The sequence below is a fragment of the Zosterops lateralis genome (assembly GCF_965231275.1).
Source record: "Zosterops lateralis genome assembly, chromosome: Z".
NCBI classification, from domain to species: Eukaryota; Metazoa; Chordata; class Aves; order Passeriformes; family Zosteropidae; genus Zosterops; species Zosterops lateralis.
The window spans coordinates 80,335,128-80,351,590 of NC_139800.1; the positions used below are offsets into that span (position 1 = coordinate 80,335,128).

Below are 16,463 nucleotides of genomic sequence, written 5' to 3' on the forward strand. Positions count from 1 at the left end.
CTCCAGCTGCCATTTCGGGTCTGCCAGTCGGCCTCCTTCCCCTGGTTTTCCTCTCATGGAGGATATTGAAGCCATTCTCCTCCTCTTGGCTGGAGCTGGTTTGCTCACCTCCTGCTGGTGTGAGGCTCAGTGCTGAGGCCAGAGGCTGAAATATCCCTGTGGTCCTGGAAGCTCCAGGTGGATGGGGCAAAGGTGGTTTCTGAGCTCTCTGTGCTGCAGATTCACTGTTCTTAGGGGTGTTGGGGATGCCCTATGGGCCTGGGGCTCCTTGTGGGATTTGCTGGGTACCCAGTGCTTGGAAAGGCTGGAGTGGCACCTGGATTCTGTGTTTAGGGCTGAGAATTGCGAAAAGCCAACAAGTGTTCTGCACTAGGGTGGCTGGACAGAGATAAATGGGGCATCCCAAGGTGGGCAAGGGTGCCAGTACAGGCTGGGCCAGCTCTGCCAGGGAGTGACACCCTTAGCGTGAAAATAACATGAGTTTCTCCTCTTCTCCACCCACAGCAGTGGAAAAATAGGAGCCATGGATAATGCATTAGCAAAGCAGGAGCCCCTGGCAGCTGGGTGTGACACACATGCCCCAGACCCCATTGCTCCATCCCCAGACCCCATGGGTGCCCTTCTGGGCTCTGTTTGTATTTATAGACCTGAGAGAAAACTGTGAGGGTTTTTTTAAATTTTTTAAAATTTATTTTATTTTTTCTTTTCTTTTTTTTTTTTTTTTTTTTTTTTTTTTTTTTTTTCTTTTCTTTTTTTCCTTCCTTTCTTTTTTTCTTTTCTTTTTTCTTTTCTTTTCTTTTTCTTTTCTTTTTCTTTTCTTTTCTTTTCTTTTCTTTTCTTTTCTTTTCTTTTCTTTTCTTTTCTTTTCTTTTCTTTTCTTTTCTTTTCTTTTCTTTTCTTTTCTTTTTTCTTTTATTTTCTTTTTTTTCCCCTTTTTTTCTTTTTTTTTTTTTCCTTTTCTTTTTCTTTTTCTTTTTCTTTTTTTTTTTCCTTTTCTTTCCTTTTTTTTTTTTTTATTTATTTTTTTTCCCCCGTGTTTATTCGGGTTGTTGGAAAAGAGCAGCAGCGAAAAAACCGCGGTGTGCTGGTGCAGGATGTGTCCACCGGGGGTGCGTGTGTTCCCCTTCTGCAGGGGGTTCCCAGCTGGAGCAAAGCGTAGTTTTTCATCCCTTTCCGCTTTTTCCTTGCTGTGACTCTTGCGGGGGTTTCCTGTCCTGTCTGTGCGGGGGTCGCGCTTTGGGAGCCCCGGGCCCCGCTGGCAGCGGCCGCCCCGCGCTGCCCCCGCCTCTTTCCCGCTCAGCATCCCCGCCAGACCCCCAGCTCTCTGCCTCCACACCCTCCCTTGTTCCTGCTTCACGCAAGGAAGGAGCGGAGAAACGCCTGAACCCCCCGAGCCCGCCGCTTTTCCAGCGCTGTCACCGTGTTGGGACCACCCGGGTGAAACAACCATCCCTTGGTGCGCTTTGCTGCCTTTGGGGGTCAGTCGGCACCCCCAGGCTCTGCACCCCTCGTCCTTCCAGAGGCTTTGTTCGCCCTCTGTCCCTTTTTCTCCCTTTTTCATGAGCCGGGGAGCCGCACTCTGGCGGGGTTGGGACTTGTGCGGGTCAAGGCTCCGCTGGGTCCTGACACCCGGATCCCCCTGACCCCTCCTCTGCCCGCGGGGGCTCACAGCCCTTCACTCCTCACTGAAATGACCTTCCAGTGATTCCCCCAGATCAACAGCTGCTCCTTTCCCTGGGGCTGACCCCTGGAGGGGGGGGGGCACCGGCTGCCCGCTGTCACCCCCTGCCACCCCCTGCCCGCCCCTGGGTCCGGCTGGGGAGGGGCTCTCGCACAAAGCTGCGGGAGGACTTTGTAGCCAACAAGAGCCGCATTGAGCAGCCTGTGCTGGAGTCCCTTCCCTCCGTGGTGAGAGCCAGGGCAGGGGGGCTGCGGAGGGGCAGAGGCAGGAGGGAGGTTGGTGGGAGGAGAGTCAGGAGCTGGGGAAGGAAGGAAGGAGATGCGCCTCTCAGGCTATGAAAACAATGGGGGAAAAATCCTGTTTTTTAACATGATTCTCCCATTTTGGGAGCTTGGGCACTCTCCAAGCAGTGATTTCCAGAGGAAATCTGGTGTCTGGCATCCCTGCAATATACCTGGTCTCTCTCCTGTTTTTCTGTTCATGCCAGCTCAGGTTGCTGCCTGCCTCCATCTCAACCTCTGCCTCCTCTGCCTCTCCCTCCATGCTTAGGCTGGTGCTTCCTGACCTCCAGCCCTCTCACCTCTCATTGCTCACAAAAACTTCTGCCTTCAAGTTCATTTTTAAGCACTGTTTTTCCCTCTTGCAAAAATCACCTGTGGCTGTGCCCCTCTGTTGTGACAGGAATGTGTGGTCCAGAGCCAGGTTGTGAGGTGTGTGTGCCGTGAAGAAAGTCCTCCTCGCTCTGTGCTGTTGGAATAGTAACTACAGAGCAGTGCAAAGGGATTTTTGGGGACACGAGTCCCTGCGAGCAGCCCCAGTGCTCCTCTCAATGCCTCACTGTGGCTTCCACCCCAGCTGTTCCATCTGCTGGGTCTGACGGACAGGGAGAGCTGGGGACAGCCAGGTGTGTCCAGACACTGTCCTGAGGAGCCTCTTTGTGGGGGGAGCAGCCTGAGGGATCCCTGTGGGTGCTCAGCCCTGCAGGGAGGTGGCAGCTGTTGGTGTCCCCATCCTGCAGTCCCACGGGCCAGGCCAGGCCCTACAGTTGCTGCTGCCAGTCTGGGAGTGGAGGGAATAGTATGGGCTGAGCTGGGGGGGAATGGGGGTCTGGGGCAGTGCGGGACATGGATGGGGTTTGGGGTTCCACTGGGTTTTTCACATGTGGCACAGGATCACAGAATGGTTTGGGTGGGAAGGGTCCTTAAAGTTCATCTTATTCCACCCTCCACTATCCCAGCTTGCTCCGAGCCCTATCCAACTTGGCCTTGGACACTTCCAAGGATCCACGGGCAGCCACAGCTTCTCTGGGAAACCTGTGCCAGAGCCTCTCCACCCTCACAGGGAAAAATTTCACCCCAATATCTCTCTTAACCCTTCTCTTTTCCAGTGAGAAGCATTCCCGGTTGTTCTGTCCCTCCATCCCTTGTCCCAAGCTCTCCTGGAGCCCCTTTAGGAACTGGAAGGGCTCTGAAATCTCCCTGGAAGCTTCTCCGGGTGAACACCCCCATCTCTCCCTCCTGGCTCCATGGCAGAGGGGTTCCCGCCCTCGGAGCATCTCCATGTCCGTCCCCTGTGGCAGCAGCGGCCGATGCGGTCCCGGGGAGCGGGGGCACTCCCAGCGCGGGGCCGGGGGCTGCGGGCGCGGGGCGGTCCCGGGGCGGTGGCGGATCCCGGGCGGGCGGTGCTTGGGATGGGGGGCGGATCTCCGGCGGTCCCCGAGCACAGCCCCGCACCTGCCGCGGCCGCGCTCACACCGACAACAGCCGGAGCCCCGGCTGGCACTGCCCCAGCCCGCCCCTGCCCGCTGGACCGGGCACCGGGGGTCCCCTCTGCGCCCTCCATCCTCCTCCAGACCCCTCCTTTGACAGGTCCCCCGAGAGCGCGGCTGGACGGGGCACAGCCTGAAGGTAAATCTGCGGTTTGGGAGCGGGGAGTGAGTGCAGAGCGGGAGGTGGTGGGTTTTGGGAGAAAGCACCCAGCAATCTGCTGTCTGTGCTCCTTGGCTCGGACTGGGCTGTGCTCCGAATGCTGCACACACATGGCAGAATCCCTTCCTGAAATCGCTTACAGCTCTGAGTGTAATGGAATAAGTCGACAGGAGGTGACTGAGAGTGGCCTGAAGTTGTGCCAGGGGAGGTTTAGTTGGATATTAGGAACAATTTCTACCCTGAAAGGACTGTCCAGCCCTGGCACAGGCTGCCCAAGGTGGTGGTGGGGTCACTGTCCCTGGAGGGATTTGATAACTGTGGCACTTGGGACGTGGGTTAGTGGTGGCCTTGGCAGTGCTGGGGGAACAGTTGGGCTTAGTGGTCTCAGGGGGCTTTTCTAAACCAGAATGAGGTTCTGTGATTGACTTGTGGCTCCAGAGAACTCTGCTCAGCCCCTCTGCCTCCAGGAGTACCCAAATGCCTCCAGGTGGGTGTGTGTACTCTGTCCCCAGTGTCCGTGTCAGTACAGACATGGTGCCTGGATGAGGTGGCTGTTGCTGCAGCCAGGGAGGATGAGAAGCTTGGAGTGGGTACACAGATCCTGACAGCCTCGTGCAGTAACTGGATCCCCCTCTGTCATTCCTGGGCTAAGTCAGGGCAGTGTGTGGGGTGAGAATCCGCAGCCGGGTTCGGGTTTGGCATGTTCAGCTCCCGGCTTGGCTGCGCTGACCCGCACGATGCTGGCAGGGTCCAGGGGGGATGTGGGGTTTGGGCCACCTGGGTCTTCGCAGGGCTCCTCCTCATCTCCTCTACCTGGGATTAGTGCAAATAACCCAGTGGCTGGGAAAACACAGATTTGCCATCTGATTCAGAGAGTCAGTGAGTTCTTGGAGAAACTGTGCTGCTGTCAGGAGACTCCAGATCAGGCCCTCTCACTGCCGTGGGGGAGGCTGGGCTCTGTGTCCTGGCTTTCAGTGCCATGGGCTCATGTTTGCAGGGGATTGGCTCCTTCGGAGCCCTTTGTCGTTGGTAGGGATGGATGGGTTTGCCGTGCGTGTGTCATTTATCACATTGTGACCCAGCCCTGCTCTGGAGAAGCGTGCTGCCAAGGTGAGAGGCTGCTTCCTCAAGGGCTCTTTGATCATGCCGAGCTCAAACACCGGCTCTTTGTGCGTTTAGGTTTGTGGTTTGTGTTCTGAAAGGCTCCGTGTGCCGAGGGCAGTAGAGCCTCTTCTACTTAAAGACCTTTGTACATCCAGCTCCTGGGTGTTGGAGTGCATATCGTGAATTTTTGGCAGAAATCCACACTCTTTTCCACTTGTGTACGTGAACTGTTATCAATGTCTGTGCCTTTTTTCTGTTTGCATTCTCACCAAAGCCCAGCTGGGAAGGTGGCTGTGCAGCCACCCCTTGCTGCTTTCAGCACACATGTGCCAACAGGAGCAGGGGCCACAGATCAGCTCCCATGCCATCAGTCTCCCTCCATCCTTGCAGGGGAAAAATAAACTCCCACCCTCCTCCTGAAAGCTTGTCAGTGTTTTCTGTGTGTGGCAAAACACAAAGTGCCCGCACAGAGTAGATATCCTTCTGAGGAGCAGCTCACGTTCGTGCCATGTGCTCGCACTTTCTCCAAGGAATCCTTTCCTGATAAAAGACTGACTGCATAAATCCAGCCGTGCTTCCGTTGAGCATTCCTCGTCTGCGTGGCCTCCAGTGCCCAAACCCCAGTGTGTGTTCACAGGACAGGCTGCCAGCAGTTCAGTTTCGTAAGAGAACAAAATGTGGTTGTGCCCAAGGGCACGTCAGTGCTTCCCTTTGGTTTTGTACTAATTTCAAAAAGATTTGAAGGTTCTCAAAGTCAATTGAAGTGAGTGGGGGAACGAAAGGTCGCCCTTTCCCCGAGGGCATGCTGAGGTTGCTACATGACTTTGGGCAGAGAGACCAAGCTGGGAAGTTGGCTGGCACTGAAGGGTGCAGGCAGTGCTGAGGGCAAATCACTGCCAGTAGAGAGAAGAACAAAGTCTCCTTCCTTCAAGTGATCACCCCATGAAAAGCCTGAGACAGTTTGCCTCTTGCAGAGGTTTGGGATTTGCCTTTGCCCTCAGTGTGGCTTTGGAAGGGCTTTTGCATTTGGTGTCTGTGGGAGTTTAATCCCCAAATTCAGGCAGCATGCTGGCAGCAGGGCTGCGGGGAAGGAAATGCTTTTGGGGTGGTCACTGTGGCCCTCATGCATGGGGAGCTGGGGGGTCCTGTGGTGGAGGGGGACTCCTGCCCTCTGCCAGGACTCATCTCCCTGGCCCACCAGAGCATCCCCTAACACGGGGGTCTCCTTTCCTCCCCCAGCTCCATAACAGAGATGTTGTTCCATCCCTTCTGCCCCTTTGATTTGGTGACAAGAATTACCAGAGCTCAGGGATGAAAGCCGAGCTGTTTTTGTGCATATGAAAAATTTCAGAAGTGACATGGGGGCTGTAAAAGCTGGGATGCCATTGCTCTGCCAGTCTTCCCATCCCATGCCATGGCCACGCTCCTGTTGCAGCAGCAATGGTACTCCAAGGCAAGAGGAGCCACGGGCAGTAACAGCTCCCCAAACCATGTTGCAGGTGAACTGAGCATGGGAATATCTCCCTGGAACTTTGGGTTTCTTATTTCTCAACTTCTCTTCTTGCACATGGTGTTCCAGCCCTGCTGGGATGTGTGACAGAGGCGTTCAGGGGGGATTTAGCACTGGAGGGAAGCTGTTCTGGAAAGCAGCTGGAGCCTCCAGGGGCTGGTGGCCAGGGCAGAGGAGTGCCTGTGAACCTTTGAGCAGAGCTCCGGAGGGGACGGCAGCGCCGGCACATTCCAGCGAGGCCGGGGGTCTCCTCACAGTTAATGATTGAGCTGCTATGGCCCTTTGGTTCCTGCCATTTGGAGAGGCACTTCGGGAACATGTGAACCTTTCCAGGCTGCGGGGCTGGGCGTGGGGATTTAAAGAGGCAGGGTCTGTCCCTACATTTCCAGTAAGAGGATACTTTTCTGGCGCCGGAAGGTGATGGCTTCTGGATTTTTGTTGTTTGTTTTCTGATTCATTAGGTGCATTACCTGCATGTTCTAGGGTTGTTGTCAGTGTGCAGCTGTGCTGGCCTCATTCTGCTCCATTCCATGCTCATCAGCCTCTGCCTGATGACACAGGTGTGACCTTGATTCCACAGGATGTGGCTCCTAGAGGGTCCCCATGTGTCCCCCGCCTCTGGGTGCTCTTACACCCATGGGTGGCCATGTCCCCAGCCTGTTGTTGTCCCCTGCAGCTGCTGGGTTAATCATTGACATGTCTCTGTGCCACGTGGGCTCTGGCCTTGCTGTTTGCAGAGCCCTTATCACCACAGGGCACTTGTCACCCCGTGCCAGTTACAGGCGGAGCAAACGTTAACGGCTGGTGCTGGGAACAACTTTAACAGCCCAGGGGGACCTTCCCCAGAGGCTCAGCTAGTTCTAATCCCATTGCACTGGAGGCACATGGAATCCCAGCAGGGGTGCAGTGTCAAAGCTTGGGGATCTACAGGGGAGATGAGGCTGGTGGGGTGGTCAGGATAAGTCCTGGGACACTTGGATTCTGGTGTGATCCTGGGATGAAGATCTGGATTTCCATGGGTGCTGTAGCCAAGGCTTGGTCCCATTGCTTAAGTGAGAGCAGGAGCTGGCAGCTTCACCCAGGGTGTCCTGGTGCTGAACCCGAGGGATCCTGTGTGCCCCAGCCTGTGTGAGCTGGGGGATTTCCTGCCCTGTAGGTGGAGAGGACAAGAAAGCTGGTATTTATAGGAAAAAGGAAGAAAAAAGGAAAAGGAGTTAAGAGGACGAGGGTTTGCTGCCAGTGCTGAAGGCTGGGCTGGGGCAGTGGGCCAGGCTGGGGGCAGGGATAGTTCTGAGGCTGCAGGTGGGGGTTTGCTCTGTGGGGTTTGAGAGGGTTGGCTGATGGCCGGTTCCCTCTGCTGCTCCTGCTGAAACTGGAACTGACCCTGGGCAGGGGCGGGCAGAGGTGTCACAAGGCTGTGGGATGTCACCGTGGCGGTGACGCAGAGTGCACTTGACCTATTTCATCACTGGGGAAGAGCAGGATGTCTGGGCAGCCAGGGCTGGTGTTCCAGCTCTGTTTTTCCAGGCAGAGGGTTGCCCTATGGCCTCTGGACACCTTCCTGAGCAAATCACAGGATGGCTGCTGCGTGGTGAGAACCTCCTGGACACAGACTCACTGGGGGACACACATGGACTGTGGCTGTGTGATTTCTCCTGGTATGAAGTCCTGGGAGCTGTGGTGCTGCTTTCTTGGGAGCAGCAAGGATGTAGGAAGCAGTGGTTCTCCCCCAGCTAAAAGCAATGGAGATACACAAAGTACAATGTCAGGGACAAGATGTAAATTTCCTCTCTTCTCCAGGCAGGTGATCTCCTGCTGAACCCTGAGCCTTGGCTGCTGCTCTGGACAGACATTTGCTTCCCAGCCAAGTGGCAGCTGACCCCACGCTTCCCTTTCCCACGCCTGGCCTCACACCTCCACACAGCTCTTCCAGCGCCGCTGCTGCGCCGAGAAATTCCAGACCACAGCAGGCACTGGAGGCGTTCTGCAGCAGCAGCTGAATTGGATCAAACCACGGAGTGCCTCTGAGGCTGAAATATCAAGTGCCTGATTATTAAGGGGACATTCAGGGAGGTGCTGGTGACACAGGGAGTGCTTTGGCTGTGCCCTTGGCCTTGCTCCTGCTTTGGTGTCCTCTGCTGTACAGAGAGAATGGAGTCACCCTCTGTGTGGCTGTGACCTGTGAGCGCACGGGAACACTGCCAGATCCTGGCACTGAGCTTATTTATTGTTTTATTTATTGTGCTGCCCCGTGGTGGAGGGCCTGGGGAGAGTGAGCTCTCTCCTCTCCACACGGGGCTGTTGGCTTTGCTCTGTCCTTGACTGGACTGTTTGAGGCAGCTGCTTCTCCACGTCCTGGATTTCCTGCATTTCTTCTCTTTTTGCTTTCTTGTGCTTTATGTCAGGACGTTGGTGTGAAGGCAGCGTTTGTGCTTCCTAAGCCCTCCACGTGTGTCCCTGCTGGGCTGGAGCAGCTGCAGTGCTGGGCTGGGGGGGCTGCAGGGGGCTGCATTGCCAGGGTACCCCATGCCTGCCCTCCACAGGAAACTTGGGAGCCACATTTCCATCTGCCAGAGATCCCAGCACACCCCTCAGGGACCCTCGGAGGGGGGGTGACTGACACACCCCACTCAGGGCCCTGGAAGAAAGGGTCTGGGCGGGGAGAGGGGCACAGGTGCAGCCCCCTGCCCCCCCTGGCTGCACTGCAGGACCTCCAGCAATGCCAACAGCTGTGCAAGTTCCCGTTCTGCCCAATGGCTCTGGGAATGGAGCCAGAGCTTTTTGTGAAATCAAGAGTGGGTCCCCAGCTATGAGCCCCTCTTGAGGGTCCCGTGCTTTCCTTGCCAGACAGAGAGTTTATATTTAGATTCTGGATTTTGTGGCATTGTTTTCAGGATCTGACAATACCACAAATCAGGAAAGAGACTCCTCTCATGTCACCAGTCCAGAGTCCAGACACCTTGAGATTCCCTGAGGCACACAGGGGCTGCATTTGCAGCAGGGACTGAAGGGGTTAAACCTGCTTTGCAATGTGATTAAAAAAAAAAAAAAGCCATTTCCTTCATGTCCAGAGACAGTTTATTTTCTGGGCATTCTTCGGGACGCAGGGAGGTGCCTTTTCTTTAAGGCATTTCCTGTAAGCAAGTTTATATTTGGCCAGGGGAGGGTGGGGAGAGGAGGTGGGTGCTGGGGAGGGTCCGCGGCTGAGCCGAGTGACCTCAGCTTTTGGCTCCTTGTCCCGAATTGTGGAGGTGGCAGCTGTGGGAGGCGCGGGCTGGGCCGGCTGTCACAGGGGGTGAGGAACGGGGTCCCGTGGGGTCTCACGTGTGCCCCACAGTGCTGCTGCTGCCACTGTGGAGAGGCTGAGCTGGCGTCCACGGCGTGTCCAGGGTGTTTTCAGGCCATCCCTCCCGTTATCTTTAAGATGATGAAGATAAGAGCTGCTGAACCCCATGTGCTTGATGTGGCTGTCTTCCTTCCCCCAGGATGGCTTTGATTGCCATCGAAAAGTCAGACAAGCCAAGGTGGTAATGCACCAGATCATCAACATTCACTGTGCGCCTGGGGTCGGTAGTGCAGATTTAACTCTTTCCCTGAGGATATTTGATCAAACACATTGATCCTGGGGCAGGGGCTGCAGCCAGACCCCGATACCACAGGCTGGGCTCCCCCAGGCAGCTCGAGCTGCTCCCCCATGTTCCCCGTGCCAAATTTCTTCTCCCCCATTTTGTTTTCTTTTTATTACCGTGATTTCCTAACATCGGAAGAGGCGAGTTATGAAACTGGAGTTATCCAAACACGTCTTGTTTGAAGATAGCGTTTCATCCAGCAGATGCAGCTTCCTGCCCTGTAAATGGTTCCCATTGTTTTCCCTTGGCTCCCGGCCCCGGCAGCGCTGGGGTGTCGCTCTGCTCCGGCAGCCGGAGGAGCGGTGGTCCCACCATGGAATGGCTGGACTGGGAGCACTGGTGCTCTGCAGGCAGCCTCTGAGAGCACCTGGGGGGCTCCCTGGGGCTGCCTCAGGTGAAAGGCAGCGAGCTGGCAGGGTGCTGGCTGCAAACATCACCTGCAAACTGGGGTTGTTGTGTGCTAGGCCAGGTAAATAAAATGAGGTGGTGCTATGGTGCTTGTTGGTGTGGTGAGGAGAGTTCCCAGCAGAAAAGAAGCAGCACACATTTTTAATTCTAAGTTATTATTATTATTTTAGTGTTTAAATGCAAAGATAGGGTTCAGAGGTGACGCTCAGGTGCTGCTGAAGCACTGGGAAGAAATGTTTTCCTGTGAGGTTGGTAAGGCCCTGTCACAGGTTGCCCGGAGGAGCTGGCTGCCCCATCTCTGGAAGTGTTCAAGATCAGGCTGGATGAGGTTTGGAGTAGCCTGGTCTGGTAGAAGGTGTCCCTGCCTATGGCAGGGGTTGGAGCTGGATGAGCTGAAAGGTCTCTTCCAACATAAACCATCCTGTAGTTCCAAGATTCTATGGTTCTGCGATCCCTATGGTGGTGTGGAGTGTGGTGGGGGATTGAAGAAGTGGTAACAGTCAGTGTTTGTTGGTGAGCTGCAGTTTTGTGCCTCACTTTCCCCCTGGGCACGGGGCCACAGCCTGACCTTGGGTCCTGAGCTGCGGCTCCAGCCGGCTCTGGATGGCTGCAGGATCCCAGGCACGGGGAGGTGCAGCAGGAGCAGGCTGGGACCCAGCGAGTTTTGGGTGGATCGTCCTTCCCCACCGGCAGAGCCCGCCTTGAGAGGAGCTGGGTGTGCCCAAATCTCTTCCTCTGACTGAGGAAGCTGTGGCGGGGATCACGCTGTCCCTGGAGCTCAGGCACGGCCGCCGTGCTGCACCACACTGTGAGGGTGCCTCTATTCTCCCATTCTCCACGGCCTTCACACCTGCTTCAGCAGCAGGGATTGTTTTTTAATTAATTTTTTGTTTCTGTGAACGCTGTTACGGGTTGGGGAGCTGCAGCTGTTGGCTCATTAATGAAGTTCTGCAGAGCTGTGGCAGGAAGCAGTGCTGGACCCTTGGCTGAGCTCGTGGTTTTACGCTTTTCCTTCCTGCCCTTCTCAGCAAAGCAAACTCCCTTCACTGTGCTGTGGCCCTCCCCACCTCAGCCCCTGCTCCCTCCCTGCTTTGGGTGTCAATTTTTGCTTTGAAGGCTGGGCTGGGGTCCTCCAGGCAGGGACCTGGGGAAAGAGCCTGAGTCTTGTGTCTGTTTCTTTGGCCACAGTGGTTGGAGAAGGCAGAGGTAGCAAGGTCAGAGTCTCAATGATTGGCTTTTGATAAGGTTCACTGATATTTTATCAGAGGTCTCTGAGGACAGAAGGAAACTTTGTGAGTTAAGAACATCTGTCTTGGCAGGGCCACATCCCCCCTGAGTGCTCACTGCTGGCTTGGGATGGAACTCAAATCCTTGGAGATCCCAGTGTCTCCTTACGGCCAGCAGCCACAGAGACCTTGGCTGTTCTTGGGCTGTTCTCTGTCTGTGCTGGCAGAGCCAGTCACCTGCCCAGCTGCCTTACCTGGGATTTACCTGCTCTCAGGTGGTTCGTGCTGCTCCTTGAGCAGGGACTGAGCCGTGAAGGGCTCCTGGCAGCATGGAGGATGTTGTGTAAGACTGGGTTCCATGGATTATTGAGCATTTGTGTTTCTTGGCTGGGCTCCTGAGCTTGTTGTGGCACGGAGTGATGCACCAGTGGCTTTGCCAGTGCTTTCCCTGTTTTTCCAGCATTGCTCCCCTTCAGCTCATTTCCAGCTCTCTCAAGGTCCTGGGTGGGGATGGGCACAGGGATGTTTTGCAGTGGAAGTGGGAAGAGATGCCATATCCCACCTCTCTTACTGGGAATGCTCTGGAGACTGAGGAGAGCAAGGATCAGCTCCTGCAGCCCTGCTTGGTGCTCTCAGCCTGCAGGGACCTTGTAGGGACACTCCACAGTCCTGTGGGCAGGTGGGAATGAAACACTCAGTGAGCAGCCAGCGGGAAGAGCAGCGAGTCCTTGTGCGCGGCGGTCACGGGTCAGTGTCACCTGTCATGTGCCAGGCAGGGCAGTGGAGCATGGCTGGCTGTGTGCACACAACTGTGGCTCAGTGACGTGGTGTTGGCTGAGCAGCCACGTGTCCAGGCACTGGGACTGGGATTTTGGGCAAATCAAGGCATGGGCTCTCTTGGATGGGTCTGGGGGCAGGTGCCGCTTGTCCCCGAAGATGCTGAGGTTGCTGAAGTGTGCTGGGGCTTTAGGTCCCTTTCTGAAAACTCACATGTGAGTCAAAAATGAGTCATAAAATTAGATGGACAGAGTTCTGAAGGGGTGTGAGCTGACTGATTGACCACAAACACATTAGCACTGGTGGAGAGCTTTGCTGAGGCAAAGGCTTCCTCAGAAACACCAGTGGAGCAACTGCTGCACACTGCTGAGACTGGAAAGGAATGTTTTCTTGGGGAAAGATGGGTATTTTAGAGTGCTGTGCTGAAGGACACAGCCCTGACTGCTGGGGATGGCTCCCCCACTGTGCACAGCTACTGCAGGGGGGGTTTGGCTGGGAAGATTCACCCTTGTGTGATTGCAGTGGCTATTCCAGAATGACTCTCTTGAGAGCAAAGTGTCCTTAGTATCACCCCTGGGAAGCTCTGGACACGGGCTGGAGCCTTTGCCAGCCCTGGCATCAGCCTGCCATCAGGAGGGAATCTGTCATCCATGAACAGCCCCATCCTCACCATGTCCAGCTGTGAGCACCAGTGAGGCTGTTGTCAGGCCCAAATGAGAAAACCCCAAGTGGGTCTTGCTGTGACAAATCTTTTCCTTACAGAGGGGCTTTCACATGGAAGGGAAGCTGGAACAAACATGCCCGTTCCTGCCAAAGGCGCTGCTCTGCCAGTAACTGGCCTCTGCTTCCTACTGCAAGTGGTTGATGTGAGGAGGTTGGGGCTTCCTGCTGCCTGCTGACCCCTGGGCTTCTCCTTGGCCTGACCCTGGGAGCTGTTCCTCTGCTCCTGACACTGCTGTCGGCAGCCACCACTCTGGCTCCGGTGTGTTCCCCGTCATAACTTCCCATGAGCTGGAATAGCTGTGCCAGGAGTGTGAGCTCCTGTGCCTGTAAATCCTTCAGAAGGCCAGGAAATGCTTGGTTAATTAACCAAACTGAAGAAGAGTTGTTTGACCCACGTCTGGGAAGCGTTCCACCTGGCTTACAGCAAAGGTCTTGGATTTGGGACTGTCTCTTAGCCACGGAGCAGCCCAGATTCCTTTTTGCATCCTTGGATCCTTCCTGATCTGTGGCTCTCCTCTGTGTCCCTCAAGGCTTTGCTTGCCTTGGCTCCTCAGAAATGCTGTTTTTTACATAAAGGCCCCCATTTTGGTCTATGCCTGGGCACAGGGTGGGCTTGGCTATGGGAAGTGGCACAGGCAGACCTGGCTGTGCTGGATTCTCTGGTGGGAGGCGGATGGATGGAGCCATGTAAGCTGACTCTGCCATTCCCATAATTTGTCTTCCATTGGGATTCAGCATCTTGGCTGTCAGGCCAGCACAAGAGTCTAATATTGCTTGAGGCCAGCTTTTGCATCCTGTTTTATAATATTCCCTGACGTTCCTCACATTCCTGGCAAGAAGACTTCTGTATTTTTTTGAAATGTTCCTTCATCTCTTTGGAAAACTGTGACATCCTTTATAACTTCTTCAAAATGCTGCTGTCTTGCTCTCCTGGCATCTCCCATTAGCTCCATAAAGAACGAGAAGCCTTGAATTTCAATTCCAGTCCCAACAACATCTCCTTCCAGTTGGGAGAAAGGGGAACAAAGAAAGAAAGAGGCAGACCATGTGCTCCTGTTTGACTCAGTGACCTCCCTAAACCCGCTGTGTTTCCACCCCTGTGTGTAGGTTTCACTGCTCCCCATGTTTTTGGGGTGATATTGGGCCTGTTACCAAGTTACTGAGTTTCCATTGATGTCATAGACTGTCAGGTCAGCCAGATCTGATGGGCTGGGGTTCCCCCGGGGTCTCCCCTGGGTTTGCAGGGTCAGACCTGCCAGGTATGAGCTGAGGGTGGGCAGGATGTTTCCCAGTGCTTTATCCCTGGGCAGGGATGAGGGACCGATGGTGTTTCTCACCGGGAATCACAAGCAAGGTGAGATTTTGCTCAGCTCTGGGGATCTCACAGCTCGTTCTGGGAATGATTGGTGCCAAAGCAGCGTTTTGGCAGGTGCAGGCACAGGGAATGTGGTTTTCATTGTGGAAATTAATCCCGTGGCAACCACAGCTTCTTGCTTGGACTGTGCTGACCCCTCTGCTTTGGGCTGAGAGGTGAGCTGACTCCTCTGCTGCATGGGGAAGAAACACTCCCTGGGCAGGTGGAGCACACTGGGCTCAGCACAAACCAGAAATTTGTAGGGAATTGAGTGATTTAGTCTGGATATCTCAGATTGCAAGCACTGCTGCTTTTGTCCCTGAACCATCCTTTTGAGGTTTTAGTCCTCTCTGGTATATCTTGAGAGACTGGGAAATTTATGACAGCCCAGCCTTGGCTGTCAGTTTCTCCATCCCTTGCTGAGAACTGCTGGCAGCTCCTGCCGAGAGGAGCCTCAGCTGAGGCTCACCGCCAGTGCTTCGGGTAGTCGATGTCTGATGCTGAGAGGGGCTTTTGGGGCGCCCATCCCTCTCCTCTATCCCGCTGTACCGCCGGACAGCGTCACACTCCCCACCAGCGCCTGGAGCCGGCACGACGCCCCACTGCGGGACCCTCGATTCCTCCGGTTGGGATGGGAAGCCGCGGCTCACCTGGCGGCGCCGGGGGTCCCGTGGCCGGCGGGACGGCCCATCCCCGTCTGGCCGCGCTGTGGCGGGGCCGGGAGCGGTGCCGGGAGCGGTGCCGGATGGAGCCCTCCCCGGCGCTCCCACCCCCGCCGTGGCGCTCAGCCCTGCGCGGCCGGGATGTCCTGTTTGCCGCGGCGGCGGGGACACGTCGGCTCGGCACAGCCCCTGCGGCGGGCAAAGCTGCGGCTCTGCCATGGAGAAGAAGGGCTCTCGCCGCCGCTGGACAGAGCTGGGTGGCCGAGGAGGGCGTGAAGGAGCCCGGGGGTCATGCTGATACTTTTTTCGGTTTTTAATCCACGGGTTCCAATGAACAAAACCGGGATTAACAGCTCCTGCCATGGTGAGTTTTGCTCGTTGTCCTAGCTCTGTGTTCGGATTGGGAGGCTCCAGCCCAGCAAAAGCTCTCGGGGGAGGTGGGAAAGGCTGTAAAATGACCTTTTTTCTTGTTAAGAGATTTCTTGGAAGCAGCGTTTCCTGTGCAGCAAGGCGGTTTGGTCTGGCTTTTTACACAGCGGGGCGAGGGTTCAGAGGAGTCGCTTGTGTTGTTGTTGGGGTGTTTATATACATATATATATACATATATATATATATATATATATATATATATATAATCTTTTCTCGAAAACCAGAATTTCCTTCACTGTATTTTTTTTTTTAATTTTTTTTTTTTTTTTAAATTTTTTTCCCCCCCCCGTGAAGTGCTCCGCAGGTACCTCCCTGCGGGAGCGTGTTCCCGGAGCGGGGCTCAGCGGGATGTGCAGGGATTCCTGTGCCCTGCTGGGACACGGCGGTGGCAGTGACAGAGCAGGGGCTGGCCTCAGCCACACCGCGTGGGGCTTCTCCTTCCCCGCCCCGCTCCCCGCGGAGGGTGAGGCGGGCAGAGGACACCTGCAGCCCTGGCAATATTATATTCGGGTTTATTTCTGCCAGAGCCAGCCAAGCCGGTGGGAGCGCGGGGAGCCAGCTCCTCCTGGTCTCCGATTGTTTCCTGAGCCAAAAAACCCTTTTGTGTGAGCCCGACCCCCCGGCCCTGCCAGGGGTGAGGGAGGCAGCCGGCATGGCCAGGGGTGTGATGGTGCTGGTGCCAGCCTTGCTCTGGGATGTGGCATCACCTGCTGACACCAATTCCCTGATTTAAAAGCAGTTTTCAGAAGGAGGAGAGGAGGAATGAGAAAAGAGCGGGGTTTGGAGCTGTGGGGTGGAGGTGGAAGTGCCTCCGGAGCTGTGGTGAGCAATGCACAAGCAATGCTGGTGGATGTAGAGTGCAGCAGAAGAGGGTCGTGATGGGAGGGACCTGTGAGCTGGTGACAGTCCTTCCCCTGTGCACACAGAGTTTGTCCCCCTAAGAAACATCCCTTGGCTGCATTTTGAAACTCAGAGTTTGGGTTATGCCTCGATGTGTGGCTTTGCCTGGAGGGGTCCCTGCATGGACAGACA

At 55.4% G+C, this 16,463-nt stretch overlaps 1 protein-coding gene across 4 annotated transcripts in view; it reads left to right on the forward strand.

Annotated features, from left to right (window-relative positions):
- The window catches only part of LOC310922673 (stAR-related lipid transfer protein 8-like), a 50,578-nt gene that overhangs the window by 16,246 nt on the left and 17,869 nt on the right, over window positions 1-16,463 (forward strand). Inside the window, exon 1 of one of the 4 annotated variants that reach the window (XM_083883408.1) lies at window positions 3,433-3,588. The exons of 2 other annotated variants lie outside the window; for them this stretch is intronic. Coding sequence is in view for 1 of the 2 variants with exons in the window: in XM_083883406.1 (XP_083739532.1) it covers window positions 15,294-15,366 (73 nt within the window). In the remaining variant the exon portion in view is untranslated. Of the gene's footprint in view, window positions 1-3,432; window positions 3,589-15,167; window positions 15,367-16,463 lie in introns of those variants that run through there. One more of the 4 variants, XM_083883406.1, reaches the window with a different exon arrangement.